This window comes from Dermacentor variabilis, chromosome 3, assembly GCF_050947875.1.
Source record: "Dermacentor variabilis isolate Ectoservices chromosome 3, ASM5094787v1, whole genome shotgun sequence".
Lineage (NCBI taxonomy): Eukaryota > Metazoa > Arthropoda > Arachnida > Ixodida > Ixodidae > Dermacentor > Dermacentor variabilis.
Genome location: NC_134570.1, coordinates 125,549,525 through 125,575,167, shown reverse-complemented (window position 1 = coordinate 125,575,167; position 25,643 = coordinate 125,549,525). Strand labels below are relative to the sequence as shown.

Below are 25,643 nucleotides of genomic sequence, written 5' to 3'. Positions count from 1 at the left end.
CTGTATTCCGTGATGTAGTTGTCGCACAGCAACCATGATGGCCAACGCGCAATCCTTAACGGACCGTGCCTTTCATCGAAAGGAGCCTAACCAAAGCAGCATGGTCTGTCCGCAAGATGATTGGTCGGCCCCATAGGTAAATTTGCTAGTGCTTGCAGGCCCAGATGCAGGCAAGGGCCTCACGTTCACCGGCTGAGTACAGTCGCGATCAACTTGAAGGTGATCGCTCGAGCGGCGACCGAAACTAGGAGCAGTGCCGCGTTACGTCATCACCGTCACTCGAGAGGGAAACGTCACATAGCTTCCCTCTCTCTCTTTTGCTGTTTCCTGATCAGCTGTCACTTCCATCTAGCAACTTGCAGCTTTTCGTTGTTTTATGCCCCAAGAAACAGGCAGTGGTACACAGCGCGTGTCGTGTTTTGCACAGAGGCGTCATTGTTGGCCAAGATATGCTGAGGCAGCGACACACGCACATCATTGCCATGAAACCGAAACAAACAAACATGTGGTGAGTCTGTCATGGGGGTGATGGGTGCAGCCTGGAAGAGCATAAAAGGGGAAGAAGGCAGCGCAATCTTTATCTTCGCAGTTCCGAAATCGGCCGCTCTGCTGCTTGGAAGGCCCGCCGGTCGATGCTCGCGCGATCACCTTCAAATTGATTGTGACTGTACTTCCCTTCATGCGGTTGCTGAGTACGTGAGGCGAATGCGACAGTTTGCAGTTCTGTTCCGTTATCCTGCTGCAGTACAGCACCTGATCCATATCCTGAGGCATCAGTTGCAACGACGTACACAGGTAACTGAGGATCAAAAAGTTGAAGAGCTTCGCAAAATGTTATCAAAATATTCAGCTGCTCCAAGCAGCATTGTGCGGCAGCAGTTCAAGGGAAAGGCGCATTTCCTCGAACCAAATCATGCATTGGCTCCACATCAGAAAGTGCTGAATGAACATGGAGTACAAGCCTGCAAGTCCCAGCAGCGAGCGAAGTTCATTGATATTTGTAGGTGATGGTGCCTTGGTTATCGCCTCGATAGATGACATCAGTCGGAATAACCCTTTGGCGCTGACAACATGGCCTAGCAAAGTCAATTGTGCGGCGTCAAAACACATTTATGGTGGAGCCTGAGGCCAGCATCAAAGAGCTGTTTGATAGCAGCGCGCCAATTGACCAAGTGATCCTCTCGGGAGCGTCCATGCACAATTATCTCGTTAATATGAAATAACACTCCTTTGCATATTTTGAAGACCATATGCATCATTTTCTGAAACGCTGATGGTGCCGATGTCAGTCCGAAGCAAACCCTCTTGAAGCGAAATAGTCCGCCGTGCGTTATAAACGTCCTAAGATAGCGACTCTCTGGACTTAGTGGTAACTGATGGTAAGCAGAAGCTAAATCTAGTTTGGAGAATCGCTGTGCACATGCCAAGCTGTTCAAAAGTTCCTAATATAGCTTTGTTTGGATTTCGTAGGTCTACGCACATGCGAATCGAGCCATCCTTTTTCCTGGCTACGCCAATTGGTGGGACTTACTCTGAAGAATCGACGCGCTCCACGTGGTCCTGAACTTCTAATTTTTGCAGTTCTGCCGAGACTTGCTCATGAATGACGAGTGGTAGATGTCTTAGTTTGCTGCCCACTGGTTGAACAGACGCGCGAGCTCTGACTTCGTGAGTGAAACCTTTCGCAGTTCCTAGCTGCTTTTCAAGCAAATGCTCAAACTCGGAACGTAATTCAAGAGGTAGCACAGGAGTTTCTTGCGTCATTAGCAGACACCTGAGCGGCGACCCTTGAATCTTCATATTCAGAGCCGCGATACGATCTAAACCAAGAATGTTTGTTCCTCCAGTCACAACGTACAGAAGAACAGAAGTGCGACGGCCATGAAATGAAACTGTCGCAATGAAACACCCTTTTATAGGAATTGCTGATTTAGAATAATCGAGGAGCTGGATGGATGTTGACGTCATAGGAAATAAAGTAGCGAAATGACGTTCGTAAAGTTCTTCGGCGAGAATTGAAACCGATGATCCAGTGTCAATCAGAAAGGACGCGTATATTCCTACAATTTTCCACACAACATAGATTCCCTTCTAACGGCTCCAGATGTGACCGACACCTATGTGATCGCCTGTGTCAGCTGTATCTGTGCACTCGTCCATGAAATACTGAATTTTTTTCAGACTTTTGCAAAGACTTGCACACCTTTTCCAGATGGCCAGTCTTTCTAGATCTGTGACACTTAAGTGTCTTAGCTTTGCAGTAAGGCCTATGTGCCAGATGGTCCAAAGAACCACCACAATAACATTCTTGCTCTTTCAAAGCTCGTAGACTTTCAGTTGGCGTCTTAGAGCACGTGTACGTGCCACACTGCTTTTCTCTCGTTTTTGAAGTATTTGTGTATTTAACGTGATGTACTTGTGCTTCATGTCGGGCAAGTTCTCTCGCTTCTCTAGTTGCCTGTTCATGCTGTCTCGCAATGGCAAGGCCCGAGAAAGCGTAAGATACTCTTCCTGCTGAAGACGTTCGCGCAACCATTCGCTAGTAGTTTTTTTTTTTTACTTGCTCGCGTATCATGTCGTCCGCCAAGCCATCGCAATTGCACGCTTCTACGGGATCTCGTAGCGTGGTGACATCATCGACCCGGGCCTCATCTCGGGCTTGTGCACATCGACGGAAGCGGTGACGCACTGCGGTGACATTGACACAGCTCTCGTAGTGACCTTCAAGCAACGCAATAGAGTGGTCGAACTCATCTGGGGCCGGAGTGGTCAACGTAACTCCGGAAGCGCTCGAAGCCAAAAAGCGCCGGTCGTCCTCCAACGTGAGAGTCTGGAAGATACGTTGTCCTTCAAAGCCCAAGCACTTCTGCAGAATCGCCCTTCGACCCATAGAAGTTAGGTAGGAGACGCCCCATGCCACCATGTAGTGCTTGATCTCTTGAATCCATTACTCCCATGAGACAACCGAGTGTCCAGATGACGACAGGAACGGGGCCCGTGGTTGCTCACCCGTAATACTCATCGTAGAGGACGATATGCAGCAATCGAAGGCACAGATGAAGGGCAAGCCGTTAGCACATGGGCTGTTAAATCTTCGTTGCCTATTACGTTATATCGTGCGTATTACTCAGTACGATATATATAGAGGCGTTACTAAGTCCCTCTACGTTTATTCCATCGTCTTATTCTTTCCAGGCGACTCCAAGCACACGCCTTCTAATGGCGCTGCAGTAGGCAGCGGCGCCTTATATAACAATTTTAATCTCCAAAAATGTCATATAATGTGGTCAAGGGTAAAACGGACGCCGACGAATAGAATTAAAAGAAAAGAAAGCAACACGTTTCGGTTCCCATAGGGAGGCCTTGTTCACAATCTTATTATAATGCGATTTGAAACCATAACGCTGGCGGCCGGTAAAGGATTTATTCTAGCACGCTGGCTATAAAGCTCTACCTAGTGGCTTATACGAAATATCATTTTGCTCAAATTTGTTGCCTGAATTCCAACATACATCAAATGCATAAAATAGCAGTATGCTGTCTCCCATCTTCAACGCCGGCATTTTCTGTGTAACGCTGGCGACGGTAAAGTTCGCAGATTCATCATTTAACAGAGCTGAAACTGTGGGAAACGTGGCAGACATGTAATCTGTAGTGCAAAATAGAATGTGTCGTCGATCTTGTTGGGCTTCCCGCATGATGCAGGGTTGCATTCGTATTTGTAAGTTGTTTCTGATGATTTCTTCCATACCGTAAGGAAGCCCTCCTCGCTATAAACAAAAGGTGCCAACTACATTGGATGATTGAAAAGCAGCGATGTTTTCTATTTGAGCTTTGGTCAAGGTCATCGACATCGTAGTCCCATAATGTAAACACACTATGTTTCAGTGCATCTGCAGCAAAACATTCCACACTCCTGTTTTATCTGAATGACTTGTACCCTAAGGAAAAAGGAGACACATGGCAGAAGATTGCCACGTAGACGCACAGTTATAGGTCTATATTTTCGCAATTGCGATAATGGCAAGTAGCATATCGCAGTGAGGTTAGCAGTGGAAAACAAATTGGTTGAACGTGCCAAATCAGGGACACTGGTCGCTGTAGCTCATTCGGGAGCGAGTGTTTCCGCGTATATATACGTATTCGTATACGACAGTGCAGCCATCCGCTGTCGACGTTTAGGCCTTTCGACGCAGTTCAAGAAGGAAATACCTCGTGTCTCGTCGCTTTTCGGGAGAAAGAAGCGAGCACTTCCCACACTGTTTTGCCCCCTAGTCGTTTTAAGTGCTGTCCGAGGCCATCGGACCGCCTGTATAGTTTGCCTAGCAGAGTTCACAGCCGCCTTCGCACGCGAGAATTCCGGAACAACTAGGCCAGAACCGCTACGGAATATGTTCTGTATTGATTTACCCATGGCGGATAAATCAAAAGTTTTCAGGCTTGGAGGGTCCTCTGGGCTGTACTTGTTGGCGATAAAGTAGACTCGCCGCCTACGGGGTTATCTGAATGAACTATGTCGAATGCTAAGTTGCCATAGTCGGAAGCTAGAATCCTTCCATAAGTTTTTTTTTCTAATCTGACGATGAGGAGCTTGAATTTCGCCTCCTTCGGTGCACATCTGCATGCTTGAAATGACGCATGACACCGGCAAAAGATTCCGGTGTCAAAAGATGAGTGGGGCTATTTTATTCCAGGTACAACCTAATTAGGAAGGCCTACTTAGCATGAACAAAGACACTCCGTCACCAGAACAGGAATTGGCCTCCTTGGCGCAGTATTTGGCCACTACCTTCCTGATGATTCCTATAATATAACCCATGGGCCCCAGTCCTCAGCAGCTGCGGAGCACCTCACGAAGGCGGTGGTCAGACCTGCAACGCAGCAGAGGGTGTTAAGAATCTCTGGGCCCGGATAGATCGCCACTGGAAACTGAGGCTGACAATATTTAGCAACCGAACTCTGGCGAGTGAGGCTAGCTTAGCAGTACTCTTTGAGAAACTAACAGACGTTGCTTGGGATATCATCGGCCTTAGTGAGATAAGAAAAACTAGTGAGGCTTATTCATTTGCTGAATAACGGCCATGTCATCTGCTGTAGAAGTCGCCCATATAGGAAGCAATACGGGGTGGAATTCCTAATCCGTAAGGACATTGTGGGCAAAATTGACGAATTCTACAGCATTAATGAGATGGTAGCAGTAGTCGTAATCAAATTTAATAAGGGGTATAGATTAAAGGTAGTACAAGCCTTCACTCTAACCTCCAGTCACGATGATGAGGAAGTAGATCAGTTTTATGAAGATGTTGAATTAGCGATGAGAAAAGTGCAAACTCAGTATACTGTAATAATCGGCGACTTCAATCCAAAAGTACGAAAAGGCCGACTTCTGAACAAGAAATTGGCAACAACGTCGTTAACTGTAGTCGTTAACGCTAGAGGAGAGATGCTGGTAGAATTCACAGAAAGGATCAAGCTTCGAATAATGATCACCTTTTTCAGAAAGCGTAGCAACGGAATGTGGACCTGGAAAAGCCCTAATTGGGAAACAAGAAATGAAATTGACTTCGTTCTTTCTGCTGATCCCAGCATAGTCCATGATGTAGAAGTGATAGGTACGGTAAAGTGCAGTGATCATAGATTCGAGAGAGCAAGGATTCACTTCAGTTTGAAGAGAGAAAGAGTAAAATTGGTCAATAAGAAACAGGTCAACCTAGTGGCAGTAATGCTAAAAGCAAACGAATTCAGGCTGATACTTGCAAACATATAGGCAGCCTTAAAACAGAGAGATGAAGATGACATAAGGGTAACAAATGAAACCGAATTTAGGGTGGCTTCAGAAGGCAACAAATGAAGTGGGAGGCAATGCCCCAAGGCAACCAGTAGACAAGCTCTCCCAAGTAACATAGGACCTAATAAAGAAACGACAAAGAGTGAAAGTGTCCGTCTCAAGAGATAAGATAGAATTCACGAAACTGAAAAACATGGCGAAAATAGGTGATGTTCTAAACTATAAGAAAAATGAACGTAACCTGAAGTCAGCGAGAATGAAAGTTGGCATACGACAAACCAATATGTATGCACTGAAAAATAAGGAAGGTAATATCAGCAATCTCGAAGCCATAGTAAAGGCACCGAAAGAATTCAATACTGGCCTGTACAGTATCAAGAAGAGTCAGGATACTTCCATTATAAGCAGTAAAGAACAGGATGCAGAAACTCCACCTATAACTAGCCATGAGGTCAAAAGGGCCTTGCAAGACATGAAACGAGGAAGATCGGCAGGGGAAGATAGAAAAAAAATAGTCGATTTAATCAAACATAGAGCACACACATTACTTGGAAAACTAGCGGCTCTATGTACGAAGTGTCTATCGACCGGAAAATGGAGATGTTAAAGAATTGAAAAATTATAGGCCCATTAGCCCCCTCCCAGCACTATAAAAATATTCACCAAAATAATCTCAAATTCACGCTGGGCTTTAGTGAAGCAAGGGAACAGGCTGGCCTCAGTTAGGGATACGCTACAATGGATCACAAACATGTCATTAATCAGGTAATCGAGAAACCTGACGAGCACAATAAGCCTCTCTATATGGCTTTTATAGATTACGAAAAGGCATTTGATTCAGTAGAGACATAAGCAGTCATACAGGTATTACTTGAATAAGGAATGCAGGCCACTATACAGAGATTGCACAGCGACCTCAATTCGACAAGAAATGTAGGAAGATACTTATAAAGAAAGAGGCCAGACAGGGAGAGACAATCTCTCCAATGCTATTCACTGCGCGCTTGGAAAAGGCATTCAGGCTATTAAACTGACACGGCTTAGCAGTAAGGATCGACGGCGAATATCTAAGCAAGCTTCGGTTTTCCGATGGCATTGTTATATTGAGCACACTACCGACGAGTTACAACAAAAGATTGAGGACCTTAATAAAGAGAGTGTAAGAGTGGCGTTGAAGGTAAATATGCAGAAGGCAAAGATAATCATAAATAGATAGGCAAGGGAACAAGAGTTCAGGATCGCCTGTCAGCCCCTAGAGTCTGTGAAGGAGTACGTTTTCCTATGTTGGCTAATCACAGGGAACCTTGATCATTAGAATGAAATTCATAGAAGAATAAAAATGGGTTGGAGCGCAAACAGCAGACATTGTCAGCTCCTTACTGGAAGCTTAGCGTTATCACTGAAATGGAAGGTATATCACTAGTGCGTTTCACCGCTGCAGACAAATAGGGCAGCTACTTGGAAATCGACAAAGAAGCTTGGGACCAAGATAAGGACCGCCTAAGGAGCTATGGAATGAAGAATGCTAGGCAAAACGTTTAGAGACAGAAAGAGAGCGGTTTGAATCAGAGAGCAAACTTGTATAGCCGATATTCTAATTGACATGAAGAGAAAAAATGGAGCTGTGCAGGTCATGTAATGCGGAGGTTAGATAACCGTTGCACCACTAGCTTCCCAGAATGGGTACGAAGAGAAGAGAAACGCAGTCGAGGATGGCAGAAGACGAGGTGGAGCGATGGAATTAGGAAATTCGCGGGCGCTAGTTGGAATTGATTGACGCAGGCCAGGGGTAATTGGAGACCGCATCAGACGCCTTCGTCCTGCCGTGGTCGTAAAGTAGGGTGATGCTGCTACTTCTGCTGCTTCTGCTGCTGCTGCTGATGATGATGATGTTCGCTGTAGTGTTTTATTGTGGCAGTAGTGAAGTGCTAACAACCTGGTTGTCCGTGCACACTCGCTTATTCTGTTACCCTGACTGCTGCCGTTGTCGTCAGGCCACCACACAATTCTGAACTTCACCATAGAGCACCTAAAGCTGTCCTTACAACCGTTTCCACCAGAATTCGAGTCCACGTAACCGCAGCGTCGTCCATATGAGAGCTGGGCACGCTAACCACTACGCTACTGCCTTGTGACGCATTACTTTGTCAGGTGTTATTTGAGATTTTGTAATATAAGTAACTTTAACTCGTTTATCGTTCATATGAATAATACTGAAACGGGCTTGATGTAACACATTGCAATACGTGGACTAAAATAACTAGTCATAAAGTTTAATAGTGAAATTTTGTTAGACAATTACGCATTTTCTTTTACACTGTAGAAATGCCCACCTTTACCTGAAGTCCAGCTCACTCAGCAGTTCTGTGCTGTATGCCTCAGGTTATTTCTAAAAAATTTGTTAGCACTAAAAAAGCGTCCTGTGTAATATGGCCAGTGGACAGCAATAGCATGACCAGTCACAAACAATCACAGCGAAAAGCCACAAACTCAGTAGGAAGCGACGTTTTCCCAGCCTACAATGTGCTTGCTGAACAGCTGATGTTATCCGCAAATAGTAAGCTGAGCTCGAGGGGTACCTTCACTCCGTGGCTAGCATAGCGTGGAATAAAAATTAAAAAAAGGAAGAACAACGCACGCTCGACCAACCTTGCGCGATTAGAACGAAAATTTCGGTTCCATTTGTTTTACGCGTAAGCCTATATATGCCTCTATGAAGATTGGCAGTACGGGTACATGTTGCTCGATTATAAAAGTTGCACAGAGCCAAGAATGACGTCAGCGATGCCCTTGGCATGGTAGATGATGGACCATCTAGATAAGAATAGGCGAGTGGCACTGCAGGTGTCCTTAATCGTTGTCCTACCCTACATTGCTTTCATCCTCTATGATTTGATTTATTGTCTGACTCCTGTGCAACACGATAGACAACTAGATAAACAATAAGATAGTAATTAAATAAACAATGACGGCAGCAGTGAGAGCAAATACGCTCACGCTGAATACGGGCTCACTTTACAAAAGGACGATCTTTCTTTTTATGATTTTCATTGGCCCTTTTTAAATTTATGCAAATGATCACGCATTTTAAGATTTCCCTCGCATATGACGCTTAGCACGTCGCTCTTGTTGTGAATATTTAAACTTGCTGTTACTATAGTGCTTCCCAGCGGTAAAATAGGTAATTCACTGGAAACACTACAAATAAACGACACCGCTTAAAGATTTGTCCATATGTCCTAAAACATGACCCCTATTTTAGAAGAATTGTAGCTTGCTGCTACATTGGGTTCTTCCAGGGCACTGAAAGATCGTGTTTGTAACGTTTTGAAGCACATTTACGAAGCCTTACAGTACAGAATAAAGATCCATAGCCGTGCGGGACCACTATTCCAAATATTGATATTGCAAGCCTGGGTGACATGGTTCGTTTGCATATATTCCGGCAAAATGTGTTTTTGCCAGCTTGCTTGAAACGTTTGATTTCTCTTCCATCTAAATAAATGCGGTGCTTTCAACCTTAGTGATACCATTGTGAGATGATTTACGTTAGGCTTCAACGCTTCGAACAGATAGGGAATTTAACAGACCATACATGATAACGGCTTCGCCATAATTATATTTCCCACAAATAATTTTTTCTACTACAAAACCCTAAACGTCATTCGCCGCAGTTATACCCCTTCTCCGCCAATTATGGTTTCCTTTCTTCAGGACCGCGGTGGATGTTTTCGCGGACAACAGAGGCAGTGTAAAGCGTGGTAATTAGAGGGCTAATAAACTAAAGTCACGTGATTAACTATTAAACTAAATCACGTAAGATGTGGATCCCAATAAATAAACTGAAATGTCCCATTTTACATGGTACATCAGCCTTTCTAATACGAAAATTGCGATTACCTGCATCTTTTTAGCGCGACGGATCTCCATATTCGCGCAGTGGAGAAACATAGACGCTGACGTGCGCATGCAGCGACGCCTTCAAAGAGACGTCACTGGTTCTGAAGCAGGCGGCGCTTTATTAGGGCGGTACAGTGCCACACACTAGACTGATAAACAAGGATAATGGGGATTAAGTAAACTGCTACTGGTAATAAGACATATTTGTTCCCTGCGAACCGTACCTATTTCTCCTTCTATAGAGGGATCTCAGAATTCAAGACTAAAACCTCATTGGTTAGTGCGTTTTTGGAGAATACGAAAACGTCCTGGGAATGCTGGAGGCGGGTTTACTTCAACACACGATGGAGTTATGACTGCTCAGGGTTTTGTTATGACGTGGTATGTCATCAATAAAAGCAAAAGAACGCACTACTGAATAAAAGTGTTCCGTTGGGAATGGCGTCGAAAAAGCTAGAATCTCTGGATAAACGCACCGAAGCGCTAACCTACAATGAAATTGGAGAGGGAAAGCATCAAAGAATGAGATTATGAGGGGAAATATAAGATTATACTTACAGGCCACTCATCTTTGATTCACTTGTCTTTGGGAATGCACCCGTCATGGGTAAACTCTCACGGCCCTCGTTTAGGAACGTTCCACGGCAATTCCACGTTACACGCCAGTTCGACGTCTGGGATGCTACCAGACTTTTGCTTGGATCAAAAATCACCGATATTGCTCGTAATAACTGAAACAATGATGTCTTGAGGATTGTATGGAGACTGGCGGGCAGCATTTAGTCAACCCTTCCCTGCATTATAGTTGCTACAAATTGAATAGTAGACGTTACTTTGAAACCGACCATGAAAATTGTACCGATTCCATTCACAGGGGGCATCAGTGCTGCGCAAAGCATAACATTTAGGATTATTGGCTATGTAAATGTCTGCGTATATGAGTCCATCGGCAGATCATCCGGCTATAAGCTAAAATATACCAGTTGTAATCTCACCTTGGTAAACACTTTCTGTTTTATTGAAGAGGCCCCAAACCAGGAGGAACTTGGAACCTACGTAGTGTAGTGGTTTGCAAAGGCGCGAACACAGTGTAGCATTAAAACTCACATGTCTATAACTGCCCCACACGTGCTTGGTGTTTGCGCTACCGACAAAAATGATATGGTGTAAGCGTGCAGCGTTATAGAGAGCGCGAGCATTAGTGTAGTAATATCATTACCCCTTGTCATCTCCACGCAGAAGGACACCCATCGCCACACAATTTTTATAGCAGTGCCATCCGCTCGATTCTGTGCCACCTTTGTCCTCCACCGTTGAAGGCCGGCTGGTCCCATTGATTGGTCACTTCCATGCGAGAAGAAATATCACTGGAAAAGGCAGTGCTACAACCGTGCGGCCCAGATACTCCCCCTACCAATTCCTGTGGGTTATCACCATTTTTTAATAACACTAGATTGTCCACGTCTTACTGCCGCACTCAATTTGTTATTCCGTCTTAACCTATAGCATTCCCACCCGGTATCCACAAGGAGGATGATCTCTCGCTGCGCTTTCCACGGCTACGAACCTACTCAGCAGATCCAGCGGTCTGGGTTAAGCACTCGTACCACGCAACAAATTACCCAAACAGTGGCTGTCTACCATCATGCACTGCTGCCTCCCAAAAAAACTAATGCACCGTACGAAGCACACCATACGTTGCTCTTCAATTGCTACTGGGGAAAATGCAGCACGGGACATTTATTCAACAGATCGAGTTTTTTTATCGCCAGACTACGCATTTATACCACGTGACAGCAGGCAACACGCTTACAGTGGCAATTAAACAGGACGCTGTAACGATTCGCCCAGTTGATGTATTCCTTATTTGGATGAATCTTCACCTCATAAAAAACTAAGGTTTGGATCAGGCATTCAGGGCAGGACAGCATGGCTTACTACCGCATGAGCAATCACCTGCTTCCTCTTCCCACGCCGCTTAATCTATCATATATCAGAAGTCTTTTCGCGATTTCATAAGTGAGCGCATACAGAGACCCAGCCTCGCATATTTCTAGTTGCACATATAGCATCATAGAATACCCAGAGTTACCGAAAGAAAGAAGAAAAACCTGTGATTGCCTCCCTGCTACTTTGTTCCGTTATGTCAAAAGTGCTTGCGACGATGTCACTCACGATATTATTGTCAGGATGCTGAGGCGGCCGATATTACGTGATGCCAACTGCTACGTGTACAGAATGTCCTTTGTGTGCGTATTGAGGACAGCTGAACGCCTTAGACGCGGGGCCCAAAAGCCATTCTGTCCTTCTAGGTGTCATATTTCGTTTGAATCAGCTGCTTGTTTCGCTCATTAGTCACGAGAGCAACCACCAAGCGCAGGTCAGTGTTCACTGCCCGCTTAGTGATATCTACATCGGGGCGCCTGCGGAAAGCTCCCGCAAGTGCGCGCGGCTCTGTAAACAGCTGTGGCTCCCACATCGTCCTGGCTGAGGTGTTGAGTTCGCTTCAAAGCACTGAAAACAAAATGTCGCTTAATATGCTTTATAGACTATAGCTGCAACTAAATTTTACTTGGGGAAAGTTCGCTATAAACGAATAGCGCATATGCTCTCATAGCAATATTGGGAGCGATGCCGGGCTGGGAATTGCCTTTTTTGTGTATTCAACAGTCTGCAACCGTCACCTAAGGAGGGCGCTTGCACAACGCAGTAAGGGGATATGACGCCAGCCCCAAGCGTATTCTCAATGTTTTGATCTCGCTGACTCTATATTTTATTTTTTTTATTTCAGATGCTGTCAATCCCGGCGGGATTTTTACAGGTTGGGCATACATTATATACTCACAAATAGCGATAAAAACAGGTTTACATGATTTCAACAATGATATTTGCAATCGACACGAAGCAGATATACACATATGGTAGGAAATAAAACAAGAAGGGTACATTTCATTTGGCAAAAAGCGGTGACATTACATAGGCAAATACAATGCTCATACAGATTTCATATTATACAATGACGTGAGTGGTGTTATTTCCGGCTAACATTATCTAATTATTGCGCAACAGCTCTTCTACAAGGGTTACAAATTTCGGCAACGATGTGTTCGTCGTTATGAAGGGGTCCAGGCTATTCCATTCCCTTATTGCAAGAGGAAAGAACGAATATCTAAAACAGTCAGTGCGAAATGCATATTCTTTAAGTGTTAATGAATGCTTACGTGAAGGTCTGAATGCTTACGGCGTGAAGGTCTGGTGTAAGCCAGGGATATATACAATGAAGTATTTATTCGTAATGCATTGTGTATCAATTGGAACAATAATTAATATAATCTGAATTCCACCTCATTTCAGCAAGTGAGTGGCGTGGTTAATTCTAAGGCAGTCTCTTTCATTTCAAGTGTAATATTTTGCACGAAACTTACTCCTGCCAACGCTTTCTGAAGCCAGGCCAATTTGCTGCCCGTAATTTTGATGCAGTTTGTCTTCAAAGAAAGGAAGCATAATTTAAGCGGCAAGAAACAATAATATTTTTTGCCTATAGGACACCGATCTTTTTTTGAACTACAGCGAGTATTGTAGAGAGAGGCATGCTTAGTATTAATTTGTCATTTCTGCCCTTTGCTTGCCTTCAAGCCATTGCCCCTTTTCCACTAAAACGTGCGCAGGCACTCCACTGGAGTTGTCCAAGCATGCACCAGCATACCCCAAAATTTCAGTTTGTCAACCCCTAAATTTCAGTTGACCCAGCCCTAAATTTAGGTTGGGCCACCTCCAAATTCAAAGTAGGCGCACAACCACAAAATCCACTTCACCCATGCCCGATGTGGAAGTTGGGTTCACCGAGACTTTCAAGTTCGGCTACCTTTACTTTCAAGTTGGCGAACCCCCAAATTTCAAGTTGGCCACCCCCAAATTTCAGTTCACCCGCCACTAGGCATTTTTCTATAAAGCCCTATGTGTGCCTATAAGTATTCTCTCTGATCAATATCATTTTTTTTGTTTCAATTGTTCCTTAGTGCTTATAATGCTGCCAGTCATCTACATTTACTCTATTATGGCATTTAAATCGTCCTAACTTTAAAATTACGCATTTTTGTGAACATAGAAGGAATTGCTTTTTTTGCGTCACAAACAGATTTCGAGGGGGCACTCGCCAAAGAATGTTATAGGCAGTAAAAACGAACAGTTTGTTGCTTTTTAATGGAAAAACTTTGTTATTTCTATTCTATGCCACAATTATAGAAGCCGCTATAATTTCAGGGCCGTGTGTTGCGTTTAGGGGAATTTGATGCCACAATGCACAAAAGTTATTTTTTTACGCAAAACGCAAAGATGCGCATGCTTGTAGTCATGTTGTGTAAGGAATAATGGAAGGAACAAATGAGAAACCTATTCCTATTGTTTAGGAAGTAGAAATAGAAAATGTAGAATTTGATGAGCGCTCCTGAAATGAAAAACGAAATCAATCATATATTTCGTCTATCTGGTGGTACACTGTCGAGCTGAGTCCTACGTGATGGAATGGAAGAATTCACGCAGCGCGGCATGGAGCTGCTGCCACCATGTCGCGGAACAACAGGCACAAGTTATTAAACCATTCGGCCACGGTATCGAACGCTCCGGCAACGATATGCTGGAGTTTGTAACGATACCATGGGAATTTAAACAAGTCTTATTTTGTTCAAAAATCACTTTTTGGGGCACTGTTTCGACAGGATTGTATAGCGGCGATAGGCATCAATCGAAAGCTTTCCCATGACTACATACGCTGCAGAGGCTATGACGATAGCTACTGTAGTTTATCACAGAAACCGTTTTTCGTTTTTTCAAAAATCACGCACAAATTTTCATCTCGCTAGGCTTCCATTTCTGAATCCTTACACCGATATGGGAACAAAATTATAGCTTTCAAAAGCATAATCAGTGCGTTTGTCTCATTTGGATTTCCTTTGAGAACATGTCTGTAACTTTTCTTTTTCTATAATCGGCCTGCACTTTTAATCATTAGAAAAAAACGCGCTAGCTTCGCGCCGCGGCCGCTTGGTTCGCTAGTTGGCGCGCGTCCGCCACGATAACGACTGACCGAGCAGCCAGCGTCCGGGCGAAAAGCGAGAGGCCAGGTAAAGAAAGCTTTGCTTTAAAATGGCTTTTCCTCACTGATAAACTCACTTTGTTTCTATGCACACGACTCTGACAGACCAGTCACACTTGCTATCAAACGCCAAGCATCGAACACTAACTTGCTTTGTCATTTTTCGCTGACAGCCTAGTGCCCACTGCGAGCTTGAGACAATTAAGAGGCATCGGCGACCTGGCGTCCCATGCGTGAAGGAGCGTGGTGAATAAAGATTGAGTGTTGGTAGCATTTTACAAACATGCTTTCGCAGCTTCAGTTCTCTTGTGCATGGGTAGGCTGGTAGAGCCGTGAGCGTTTGTGTGTCGCTTACGCTATTTACTTTGAAGGTATGAGTATCAACACCGACAACTTGATGGCAATACAAAGGCAGCCCGGTTTAGCGGACACTCACTTGAAGAGAGGGATTCAGGAAGGGCAGACGAGACAGCGCGAGAAGCAAGTGTTAGCACGAGAAGTGGTGGGAATGGAGCGCGACGGGGTGTGTGCACGAGAAGTAGCGTAGACGGCGAAGGAGGCCACAAAGGAAGCAGGAGATCGCGAACATGAACTAAAGATGTGGCAGTTTACAGAAGACGGCGTCCGTGACAAGATAAGTGTGGTGCGACTGCGGCACAGTTCACGTGCCATTCAGCACCATATTTCAATGATTTGATCGCACTCAAGGAAAGCGGAACAAGTTTCATTCCCTTTGTGAGTTTCTGCTACGAAATAATTTTTAGCAGGGCTGCTACCCCGGCATTTCTCTTTCTTTGAGAAAAACAAGAGAGCGAAAGCTCTCTCAAGGAGTGGTTGGATTTGGCTGACCAATTTATTGAAGATGCGGAGGCCAAGCTGTCCGAATCAAAGCGGGAAAGCTGTAATGACGCCGACAGGCCCGTGAGTGGCTCAAAAGGAATGCTTCCTTGTAAGCGCTTCAGTGTCATTTATGCAAGCGCATCGGACATCTTGTCTCACAGTGCGGAAACCATATTTCTGGCCACCGCAGCTTACCTGCTTCGTCTCTGACAGGCATGCCCACAAAGGAGATGGGTGCCCAATGCGGTAAAATATAAAACTCGGTCCTCGTGTGTGGGCTCCCGGGTAGCAATAACCAATGAAGAGGGCACTCACACCGGCTACCATAAGATGAGAAATGCGGGAATGATCCCAATAGTCATTGCAGTGAGAAAGACATGGCCAGAACTTCTTCCCGAACGACTACCCATGGTCCTGGAGAATTTATGGTGCAGCATTGTGTCGGTGCCGCGAGACACCAGATTAACCGGTAACCGTCAGAAGTAACCTTGCAACAGACGACAAGCGCTGAAAGTAGACGCGGTCCAGTAAACGCGCTGATAGCACAGGCGTCCACAGAGTAAGAGATATTGTGGTCGGCTGTGATATGTCAAGTGCGCAAGTGCCGTGATCGACGACGAGACTATGCAGTGGAGTGCAGTGCAGTAGAATACGACGACGAGACTATGCAGTGGATACATGAACGCGCCGAAGAAATATTTTGAAGACAACAACAAATATGGCACGCTCCGTGAATAAACAACATGAAGCGTTTAGCCAATGAGTGGCCTACAGGGTAGTGCCAAAGGAGAGAATAATCTGGGAGAACGTGGAACAACAAGCCAGCGTGAAGGATGGAGCTCGCTAGTGCGTCAGGCGCAGGAGGTAAGTCGAAGGCCGTCAGGCCCGTGCACCGTGCTTTCGACTGGACCAGGGTGACCTTGCAGAGACGTAGTCAGCGCGTTTCCCTGTTCGCACGCAGCAAGATGCTGATAGACGTGTGACAAACGAAGCCCATGCATAGGAAGCAGACGTAAAGCCGTTGGATTTGGCGCCCCGCGTCTAGCCCTCTACGAGGCCAAGGCCAGCTTCTCATGTTCCCAACGTCACAACCTAACTTGCTCCTGTGTCACTGGACCCCGGTATTTGCCTGGCGGGAACCAGGCGTCGTGTGCGACGATTTCCAACTTCGCCGCTGCTACTCCACTCCGAGCGCCGCGTCCGTCGCCACTACTAGTTCATCTCGCAGCTGCACTGCTGACCTTGAAACTGCAGGCCCCTTCTGTATTTGATGCTTTCTTTGGAGAACTAATTGTTTTTTGCGTGTTTGATTACATTGCAGAGCTTTTTTTCTCATTGTACTTCATTTTGTTTAATGAATGGCTTGTTGTATGATAACGATATGACTTTGTCACTCCAAGCGCCGAGACTGTGCCTCAGCAACGATTAATTCATTGAAAGAAACTCATTAAATTGTCCGCAAGGGCTGAAGACGGTAGCATATTTACGCGTCCAGTGGCGCCTTTGTGCACCCGCCATAGTCGCACGTCACACAGACGTCGTGACACCGTGAAGGTCATCAGTCCTTCCTTCCGGTCAACTGCTACACGTTTATAGCGCACCTAGCCTGCATTTCGGGGAAGCAAACTTCACTTTCATTCTTATATTTCACTATGCTGGCAAATATTGTGCTATAATCTTGTTAAAATTAAATTACCTACCATAGAGGATTAGGAACCAAACAAACGCGCATGCATATTTAGATTACCTAATAATTATTGTCCCTGCTTGTATTATATTAGCAGGGCGAAATCTGAGTGCCTCAGGCGTTTCGTATAACTTATAGGGTTTCGAGGAATGACTTGCCCTATATGTAAAGTATGCGCTTTTGCCCGATGACTTTAGCCTTGTATAGCTCAGGAAATGGAGGGTTTTTGACGAAACAATGATCAAGCGCTTTTATAAATTGAATGGAATCGCAAATTTCCGTGATACGTTCACCGAATTTCCTATGCATCACAAAAATGTAGTGCTTGTGTTTCCTGTGACGTTTGATGATCATAGCAACAACGACCTTTCTTACTAAAATTAATTTCCCTACTACGACGGAGAGCGTGCTATGTTTCATGCTCTCTTAAAAATGTCAGGCAGAAAAAATTAGGACCTTTTTTCAGCCGCCTCACGTAGAAAGATAGAAAGGTTGGAATTCAGATGGCGGTCTTTGACAGCTACTACACAGAAGAGCAAACATAGTAAATATACTAAATTACTAGCATCTGTTTTTCCTCTTTTATGTACAAGAGGATATCAGGTACACGAGGCAAAGATGAAAAATGTATCAACTTGTTAAACACCCCTATTTCTTTATATTCAATGAAACATTTATCGAAGCAAACTGAACCAATAGGATCGTTGCAAACTGCAGTACTTATTAAATTCGACAAAGCCTTGCTACAAATTTACATGACTGCAGTATCCCTATTATTCCTTTATGTCGGTGAAAAATAAGAACAAGAGCTAGTAAGAGGACTCTATTTCTACTTGGAGATATTGGTTTGGGATTTTTGCGGAAAATGGGGGGGAGGGGGGAGGTACGCAGGCATTAGTGCTGCATCCAAATTAATATGACTATCATATTTTATGAAACGCTGAACAACATCAAAAGGCAGTGTCAGCATCAGAGCCCCTTAGCGTCAATGATAGCAAACACTAAACGAAGGTTCAGCCAAACCGATTCCCAGAGTGTGTGGCATTAACTTTTTGTCTGCTATGTTCTCCACAAATTTAAAATCGGACAGGTATGAGGGCACACTGCATCAAATATTGATTTTCTTCATCCGTAGCTGCAGCATAATTTATGAAAATTTCATTCCTGGTATTTCTCACCTTTGTTGTCGTTTTTCATACATATATTTATTCTCGGTGAGACACGGGAAGGGAGGCTACCATGTAGCAAACAAGCAAATATTTGTGGCCACGAGCGTCGCTAAAGAATTTTTCCTAGCCCCTAAATACCCTTTATCATTTTGGCGACGGTTAGCGGGAACACTGGACTTCGTGGCTTGGTATAGCACCTGCGCGTTCTTAAGGCACCGCGCAGAAGTGGCTAATATACCCGTGCCGCAAAGGCGTAAGCCACCAGGCTCGTGGACACAAATAATTGCTGACATGTTATGTGATAGCCTCACTTGCTCACTCAGACCGGGAATAAATATATGTATGAATGAGGACCACAAAAGTGAGAAATAAATGGATGAAATTTCCATAAATTGGACGGCAGCAAAACATTTGAAAAGTAGAAAAAGTAAATAGGCTGCATGTGTCATCGTTTCACGTAACTAATACTCTGCAGTTAACGTAATGCGTCCGCCGCACACCGCCCTAGATTATGTGGAATAATTTCCACCTTGTGCCTGATTGCTTGATATTGTTACATAAATAGTTGAAGTGTGATTTGTTTGCGACGTAGGGTCAATAGAAGGGTATAGAAAAGGAGCTCATAGCACAAGCGTCCATAAGGTACATGATATTGTGCTGGACTCTATGCGCACCTGCATCCGAAGGGTCAAGGCGATAGCATGTTTGCACCAAGCGTGGACTCGAAGTAGAGCAGACGCCATGACGCCGGGAAGCATGTCACGCCTCGCTTCCTGTCGACTGCTACATGCGTTTAGTACAAATAGCCTGAGTTGCGGGGACGCAAACATCACCTTCAGTCTTACATTTCTGTATCTTATTTTTTCTTTATCTCGTTATTTTTTCTTTGTTATATGTTGGTCAGGAAATTAATTTTGCCACTATAAAGGTTTATGAATCAAACGAATAAGTATGCATGTTTCTATTGCGTTATCTTCATTGCCCGTAACATTTATTATATTTGCAGGGCGAAATGTCAGTGCCTAACTTATTTTGTATACTTTTAAAGATTTCGAGGAATGCATTGTGTATATTTAAGTTATTCGCTCTCACTTTAGTATGCCTAACGATTTTAGCATATTTTATGTCCACTGCACAACGAAGGGTTCTACATGCGATCTCTAATTACCCCCGTCCTGCGCCAACCATTTATAACTAGCGCCTGCGAATTTGTTATCTTTATCACCCCACCTAGTCTTCCGCCGTCTTCCACCGAACTTCCCTTCTCTTGGCACACATTCGGTAACCGTAATGCTCCGCCGGTTATCTAACGTCCGCATTGCATGATCTGCCCAGCTCCATTTCTTTCTCTTAGTGTCAATTAGAATATCGGCTATCCCTATTTTCTCTCTGATCCACACCGCTCTCTTCCTGTCTCTTACCGCTACGCCTAACATTCTTCGTTCTATCGCTCTTTGCGTGGTCCTTAACTTGTTTTCGGGCTTCTTTGTCAGTCGCCAATTTTCTGCCCCATATATCAGCACCGTTATAATGCATTGATTGTAAATTTTTCTTTTTAAAGATAATGGTAAGCTTCCAGTCAGGATCTGACAATGTCTGCCGAATGCGCTCCAACCATTTTTATTCTTCTGTAAATTTCCTTCGCATGATCAAGGTCCCCTGTGAGTAATTGACCTAGGTAAACGTACCCCTTCACAGACTTTAGAGGCTGACTGGCGATCCTGAACTCTTGTTTCTTTGCCCCGCTATTGAACATTATTTTTATCTTCTCCGTAATAATCTTGAACCCCACTCTTATACTCTCTCTGTTCAAGTCCCCAATCATTTGTTGTAACTCGTCCCCAGTGTTGCCTAGCAGGCAATATCATCTACAAATCTATGGTTGCTCAGATATTACCCGTTGATCCTTACTCCTAAGCCTTTCCACTTTAATAGCATGAATACTTCTTCCAAGCATACCGTGAATAGCATCGCACAGATTGTGTCTCCTTGTCTGACCCCCTTCTTTATAGGTATCTTCCTACTTTTCCCATGGAGAATTTAGGTAGCTGTAGAACCTCTGTAGATACTTCCAAAGATATTTACTTAAGCATCCTGCACTCTTTGATTACGTAATGTCTCTATGACTGCTAGTATCTCGACTGAATCAAATGCTTTTTTCGTTATCTATGAAAGCGATACAAATAGGTTGATTGCACTCTGCGGATTTCTTGATTACTTGACTGACGACATGTATGTGGTCCATTGTACAGTATCCCTTCCTGAAACCTGCCTGTTCCCTTGCTTGACGTAAGTCCAATATTGCTGTTATTCTATTGGAAATTATCTGGGCGAATATTTTATGTAATATTATAAGTGAGCTAATGAACCCAAAATTTTTCAATTCTTTAACCTCTCCCTTTTCGTGAATTAGTGTAATTTTGGCATTCCTACAGCAATCTGGGACCATGGAAGTCGATAGGCAGTTTTTACAATGAGTAGCTAGTCTTTCAAGCATTATGTCTCCACGATCTCTGATTAAATCGACCGGTAGTCCATCTTCTCCTTCCGTTTTTCCCCATTTTATGTCTTGCAAGGCCCTTCTAACTTCATCGCTAGTTATAGAAGGGGCCTCTCAAACCTGTTCATTACTACTTTGAAAGGAGGTGTCGCGACTGATTTGGGTACTGTACAGATCAGTATAAAATTCTTCCCTTAATTTCACTGTGTCTTCGAGATTGCTTATGATATTACCTTGCCTATCTTTCAGTGCATACATCTTGGCTTGTCCGATGCCTAGTTTCCTTGTCACTGTTTTCCTTGTCACGGCCATTTTTACTGCTTCCTCAGTCTTTCTCAAGTTATAATTTCGAATATCCCTTATTTTCTCGTTGTTGATTAGTTCTGACAGTGCCGCGCATTTTATCTGATCTCTTGAGTTCGACACTTTTATTCTTTGTCGTTTCTTTATTAGGTCCTTTGTTACTAGGGCGAGCTTACCTACTTGTTGCCTTGAGAAATTACTTCCAGCTTCCATTACTGCTTCTGAAGCCAGCCTCGATATGGTTCCATTCATTGCCTCTATGTCATCTTCATCTCTCTGTTCTAAGGCTGCAATCTTGTCGAAAGCGCCAACCTAAATTGATTGGTCTGCTTTTACCCTTACTTCCTCTTGGTAAAACAGTTATAACACAGGAAATGAACGGCTGCTGATAAAACAATGATCACGCGCTTTTATAAATTGAATGGAAACGCATCCATTAGTGACACCTTCACAGAATATATTATACACCACAGAACTCTACTCTTTGGGGTTGTTGTTGTGTTTGTTGATCCGAATAACAATAATCTCTTTTGGCGAAAACAATTTAGCCTTTTCCAATGCCGAGCGTCGTATGTAGTATGCTCTTTTAAAAGGGCAGGCTTGAAAATTGGAATGACATTTTCAGCAGCGTGATCCAGGAAAATAGGAAGGTCAGAATCCAGAGGACTATCCTTAACTTCCTACACAGAAGAACATATATCGTAAATATAATAAATGTATAGCACTGATATTTTTGTTTTCATTTGCAACAGGAGCACCGACATACGCGGGAAATGTGAATGATTCATTACCTTCATCAACTTATTTTGATTATCTTCAGATGTACCCGTAAGCTGGGAACTTCGTCAGGTTCCTTTATTATTGCTGTGCTCCCACTATGTAATCACTATTGCGCTCTTGGGGCACAAAAAGAAAATAATGACGCAACTATTACATGTTTGTAAAACATAATGGCGTAAGACTGATTGCCCAATTGGCACGCTTTTTGTTGCAATTGAGATACGTTTCGGGTGAATTCTAGCAACTGTGCATCGGAGCACACGACATAACTTACTGTAATCACCGCAACCATATCCAGATTTTCTGGACACATACAAACTAGCGCCCCAAGCGGACCCGGTACGAAGCTAGTGCGTTTTTATGGAACGAGCGGGTTTTCGCGAAAAACAAAAGCTGCAGGTCGATCACTGAAAAAGGCAGGTGACAGATATCTCCTGGAAGACAATCCACACGAGCCAAATGCAGTGATTACGCTGTGGCAAGCAAGAATTTTGTTCCCAGAGTGGTTAAAAATTTTGCAATGTAAGCCTATGAAAACAACGAAACTTTTTGCTCAATTTTTGAGACAAAAACGGCACGTGTCATAAAACTACGGCGTCTATCGTAAAAGTCGCTGCAGCGTATGTAGTCCGGCGACTCAGCTTTCGATTGATGCCCATTTCGACTCTCTAAACATAATGTAACGCTGTTCCCTAAAGCGATCAGCGATTTTTCAAGCACAGTCCTGCATGTTCACGTGGTATCTATAAAACCCCGAGCATATCGCTGGCTGAAATGTTGGAATCAGTAGCCGAGTCGTTGATTCGCTTGCAGCTGTCGTTCCGCGTCATGCTGGCGGCGGTTCCATGCCGCGCTGCACGATACCTCTTTTTTAAATGCCACGTAGCATTTTTTTAATGCCACGTTCGACAGTCTCCCACCAGATGGCCGAAACACACAACTCAAGGTGTGGTTTCAGTTTTGGTTTTTTCAGGAGTGCTCTTCAAATATGATATATATTTTCCATTTTTGCTTCCTAAAACCTACTAATGTGTAACTTATTTGTTAAGTCATCTCTTTTATTATCAGCTTTCATTCCTTGGACTACATAATAACAAGCATGCGCATGTCTTTCTGTTATGTTAAAAAAATACTATCGTGCCTTGTAGCATGGACATACTCAGGGATTCTGGACATTGCACCTTCGCCATGCTGTAGAAGTTCATGGCAATGCACATGCGTAAGAGAATGGGCAAAATAGGCAAAATAAGAGCTAGGCAGCATTTCCCCGCTTACGCGTGCTCTGGCGGATGAGTGGAATGTAGAGAATATTTAAACCCATATTTACATCTAAGAGACAAGAACGAATGTGACTGCATATATAGCATTATCTCTTTCTAAAAGCGATATGAATGCAAAAAAACGCAGTTTATTTCTACCCTGTGAAAAAATATGACAACCAAAGCTGTGTGTGTGGGCCCCTTAATGGCGAACTGCACGTCCGCCGCGGGTCGGCACGGTATTGCTCTATCTTCGCGATCTTGTTCTAGACGCGGACACGACAGTGGGGGAAGGACCCTTAAGAGGAAGCTTTAGCTCGGCTTCTCCTACCTAAATACATGTAAAAGGAGAATTCGTTTTTATCGGTAACCACTGCACCAAATTTGACAAGGTTTGTTGCGTTTAAAAGAAGAACTTAACTGCTGCTTTCGATGGTTTGATTTAGGTCATCGTTTGGTTTATTAAAAACTGACAAACATTGCAAATTTTCACAAAATAAAACCATCAAGTTTACAACTCTGTTATTCGACAGTGAAAAATGATATCACAATTCTGTGCATTCTGACAGTACATCTAAAGCGGAACGAATCTAACAGTACATCTAAAGCTGTCAAAATTGGTATATTACACATGAATCTGAAAAAAATTGAGTAATATGGAAACACCTTTTGCAGAACCCTTGCACAGAATGTAACGAATTTATGTACGATATTGTTTCACATATCTAATTTGTCCACTTTTAATGATATAGTGTATGCCGTTCGCAGAACCGCGATACCTGTTTTTGATGTAGAGCTATTAATTTGTAAACTTGGTGCCTCCTACTTTTTTCTGCCCTTCCGTAATATGAAAAAAATCACAGAATTCAGGCCCTACATAGAAATTCCGCTTCCAAGAGTCACTACAATTCACTTTATCTCTCAAATGCAACAAATTTAATTATAATCGCTCCAGCGCTAATCTCGGAAGAGCGTATCTGCGTTTTTCATCTATTTGAATAGGCCGCATCGCAGTTGCGCCTGAGCTAAAGCTTCCTCTTAACCATATTTTAAGAGATTCCATGCAGATTTGGGGACGCTCGGAGGCGAACCGGGATGTCGGACGTGCGACGCATCGGCTCCGTCGATCTTCGACTGGAACCGCGGACCAACACATGGCACACCGCAAATCTTGGTCTTATCCGACACCTGCAGACACCGACCTGAGGCAGGTGGACCAATTTTCAGCGCTTTTACGCCAATCTGAAGATCTCATCATGCCGCGGTTTAGTTGACCCTAACGAGGGCTAAGCTTGGCGCAGCTGGGGTCGGAAGTTCTCCGGACATCGCGAAGCAGAAGATCACCATGTACGATTCGACATTAATGAATTGGACATAAATCGAGCACAAGCCCCAAGATGACGACATCCTGCCCACCGAAAGCGTGTGTCTTCAAGCACTTGTTCGCCTGCGGCAACGCAAGCAACAAGCGAACATGGCTACCAAGGGCGTCCCCGGCGCGGCCTCGCCGACGTCGACGGCGGGGAGGAATTCCCTCCGCGCCGGGAATACCGACGGTGCTCGCACTGCGCAGCTGCTACAAATAAAGACGGCTCGCAACTGGCGTCCGAAACAGACGCCCAGACTCCGTTCCCAGGATTTATTCGTGGTGTTGAAGCCCCGAGGCACCCCAGACCTGAAAATGGCCTTCAAGCACGGTGACGAGGGATCGCCGGTGGCCCAATACGTGGGTGAAGTGGCCGCCGGCGATCTCAATGTGAGGCCCGTATGGGAGCAGAACGTTATCGTGTCTTGAACCCAGACAACACCGGTAGCTGACAAGCTGATCAGAGATTTCGCCCTGCAGATAGGGGGACACTCCTATCCCTTCCGCGGTCATCTGAAGCTGAATGGAGAGGTATGCAAGGGGGTGATCAACGTCCGCAGGAACGAAGCCACCACATCTTTCAAGCCCAAGCTCTACTGAAGGGAGGGCGAGATCGCTTTTGTCCGAAAATTGGGAACTACCAACGTGGCAATGGTAATCTTCGAAGGCCGAAGAATCCCGCGTTACATTCAATATAATTATGAATGCGTTACGGTCAGAGAGGAGTATTAGAAGATCATACCTGCGTGCTATAGATGCGGTACTGTGGGCCACTGGGTGGATAACTGCCCCCACCCAAAGGAAGGAAGATGCGGATTCTGTGCCAGACAAGTCGGCTCCACAACGGAAGGACTTGCAGAACATGAGTGCGCACCTTCCTGCTTGATCTGCGGAGGTAACCACCTCACTGGATCTGCAGATTGTGTAGAAAAATTCCGGAAACCTAAGCGGCCGGG

The 25,643-nt window shown here is 44.4% G+C and overlaps 1 protein-coding gene across 1 annotated transcript in view; it reads left to right on the top strand.

Annotated features, from left to right (window-relative positions):
* The window catches only part of LOC142574731 (uncharacterized), a 30,088-nt gene extending 4,801 nt beyond the window's left edge, over positions 1-25,287 (top strand). The window contains exons 5-6 of the mRNA XM_075683754.1: positions 24,958-25,077; positions 25,123-25,287. Coding sequence (XP_075539869.1) covers positions 24,958-25,077; positions 25,123-25,287 — 285 coding nt within the window. The remainder of the gene's footprint in view (positions 1-24,957; positions 25,078-25,122) is intronic.
* The last annotated feature ends 356 nt before the right edge of the window (positions 25,288-25,643 follow it).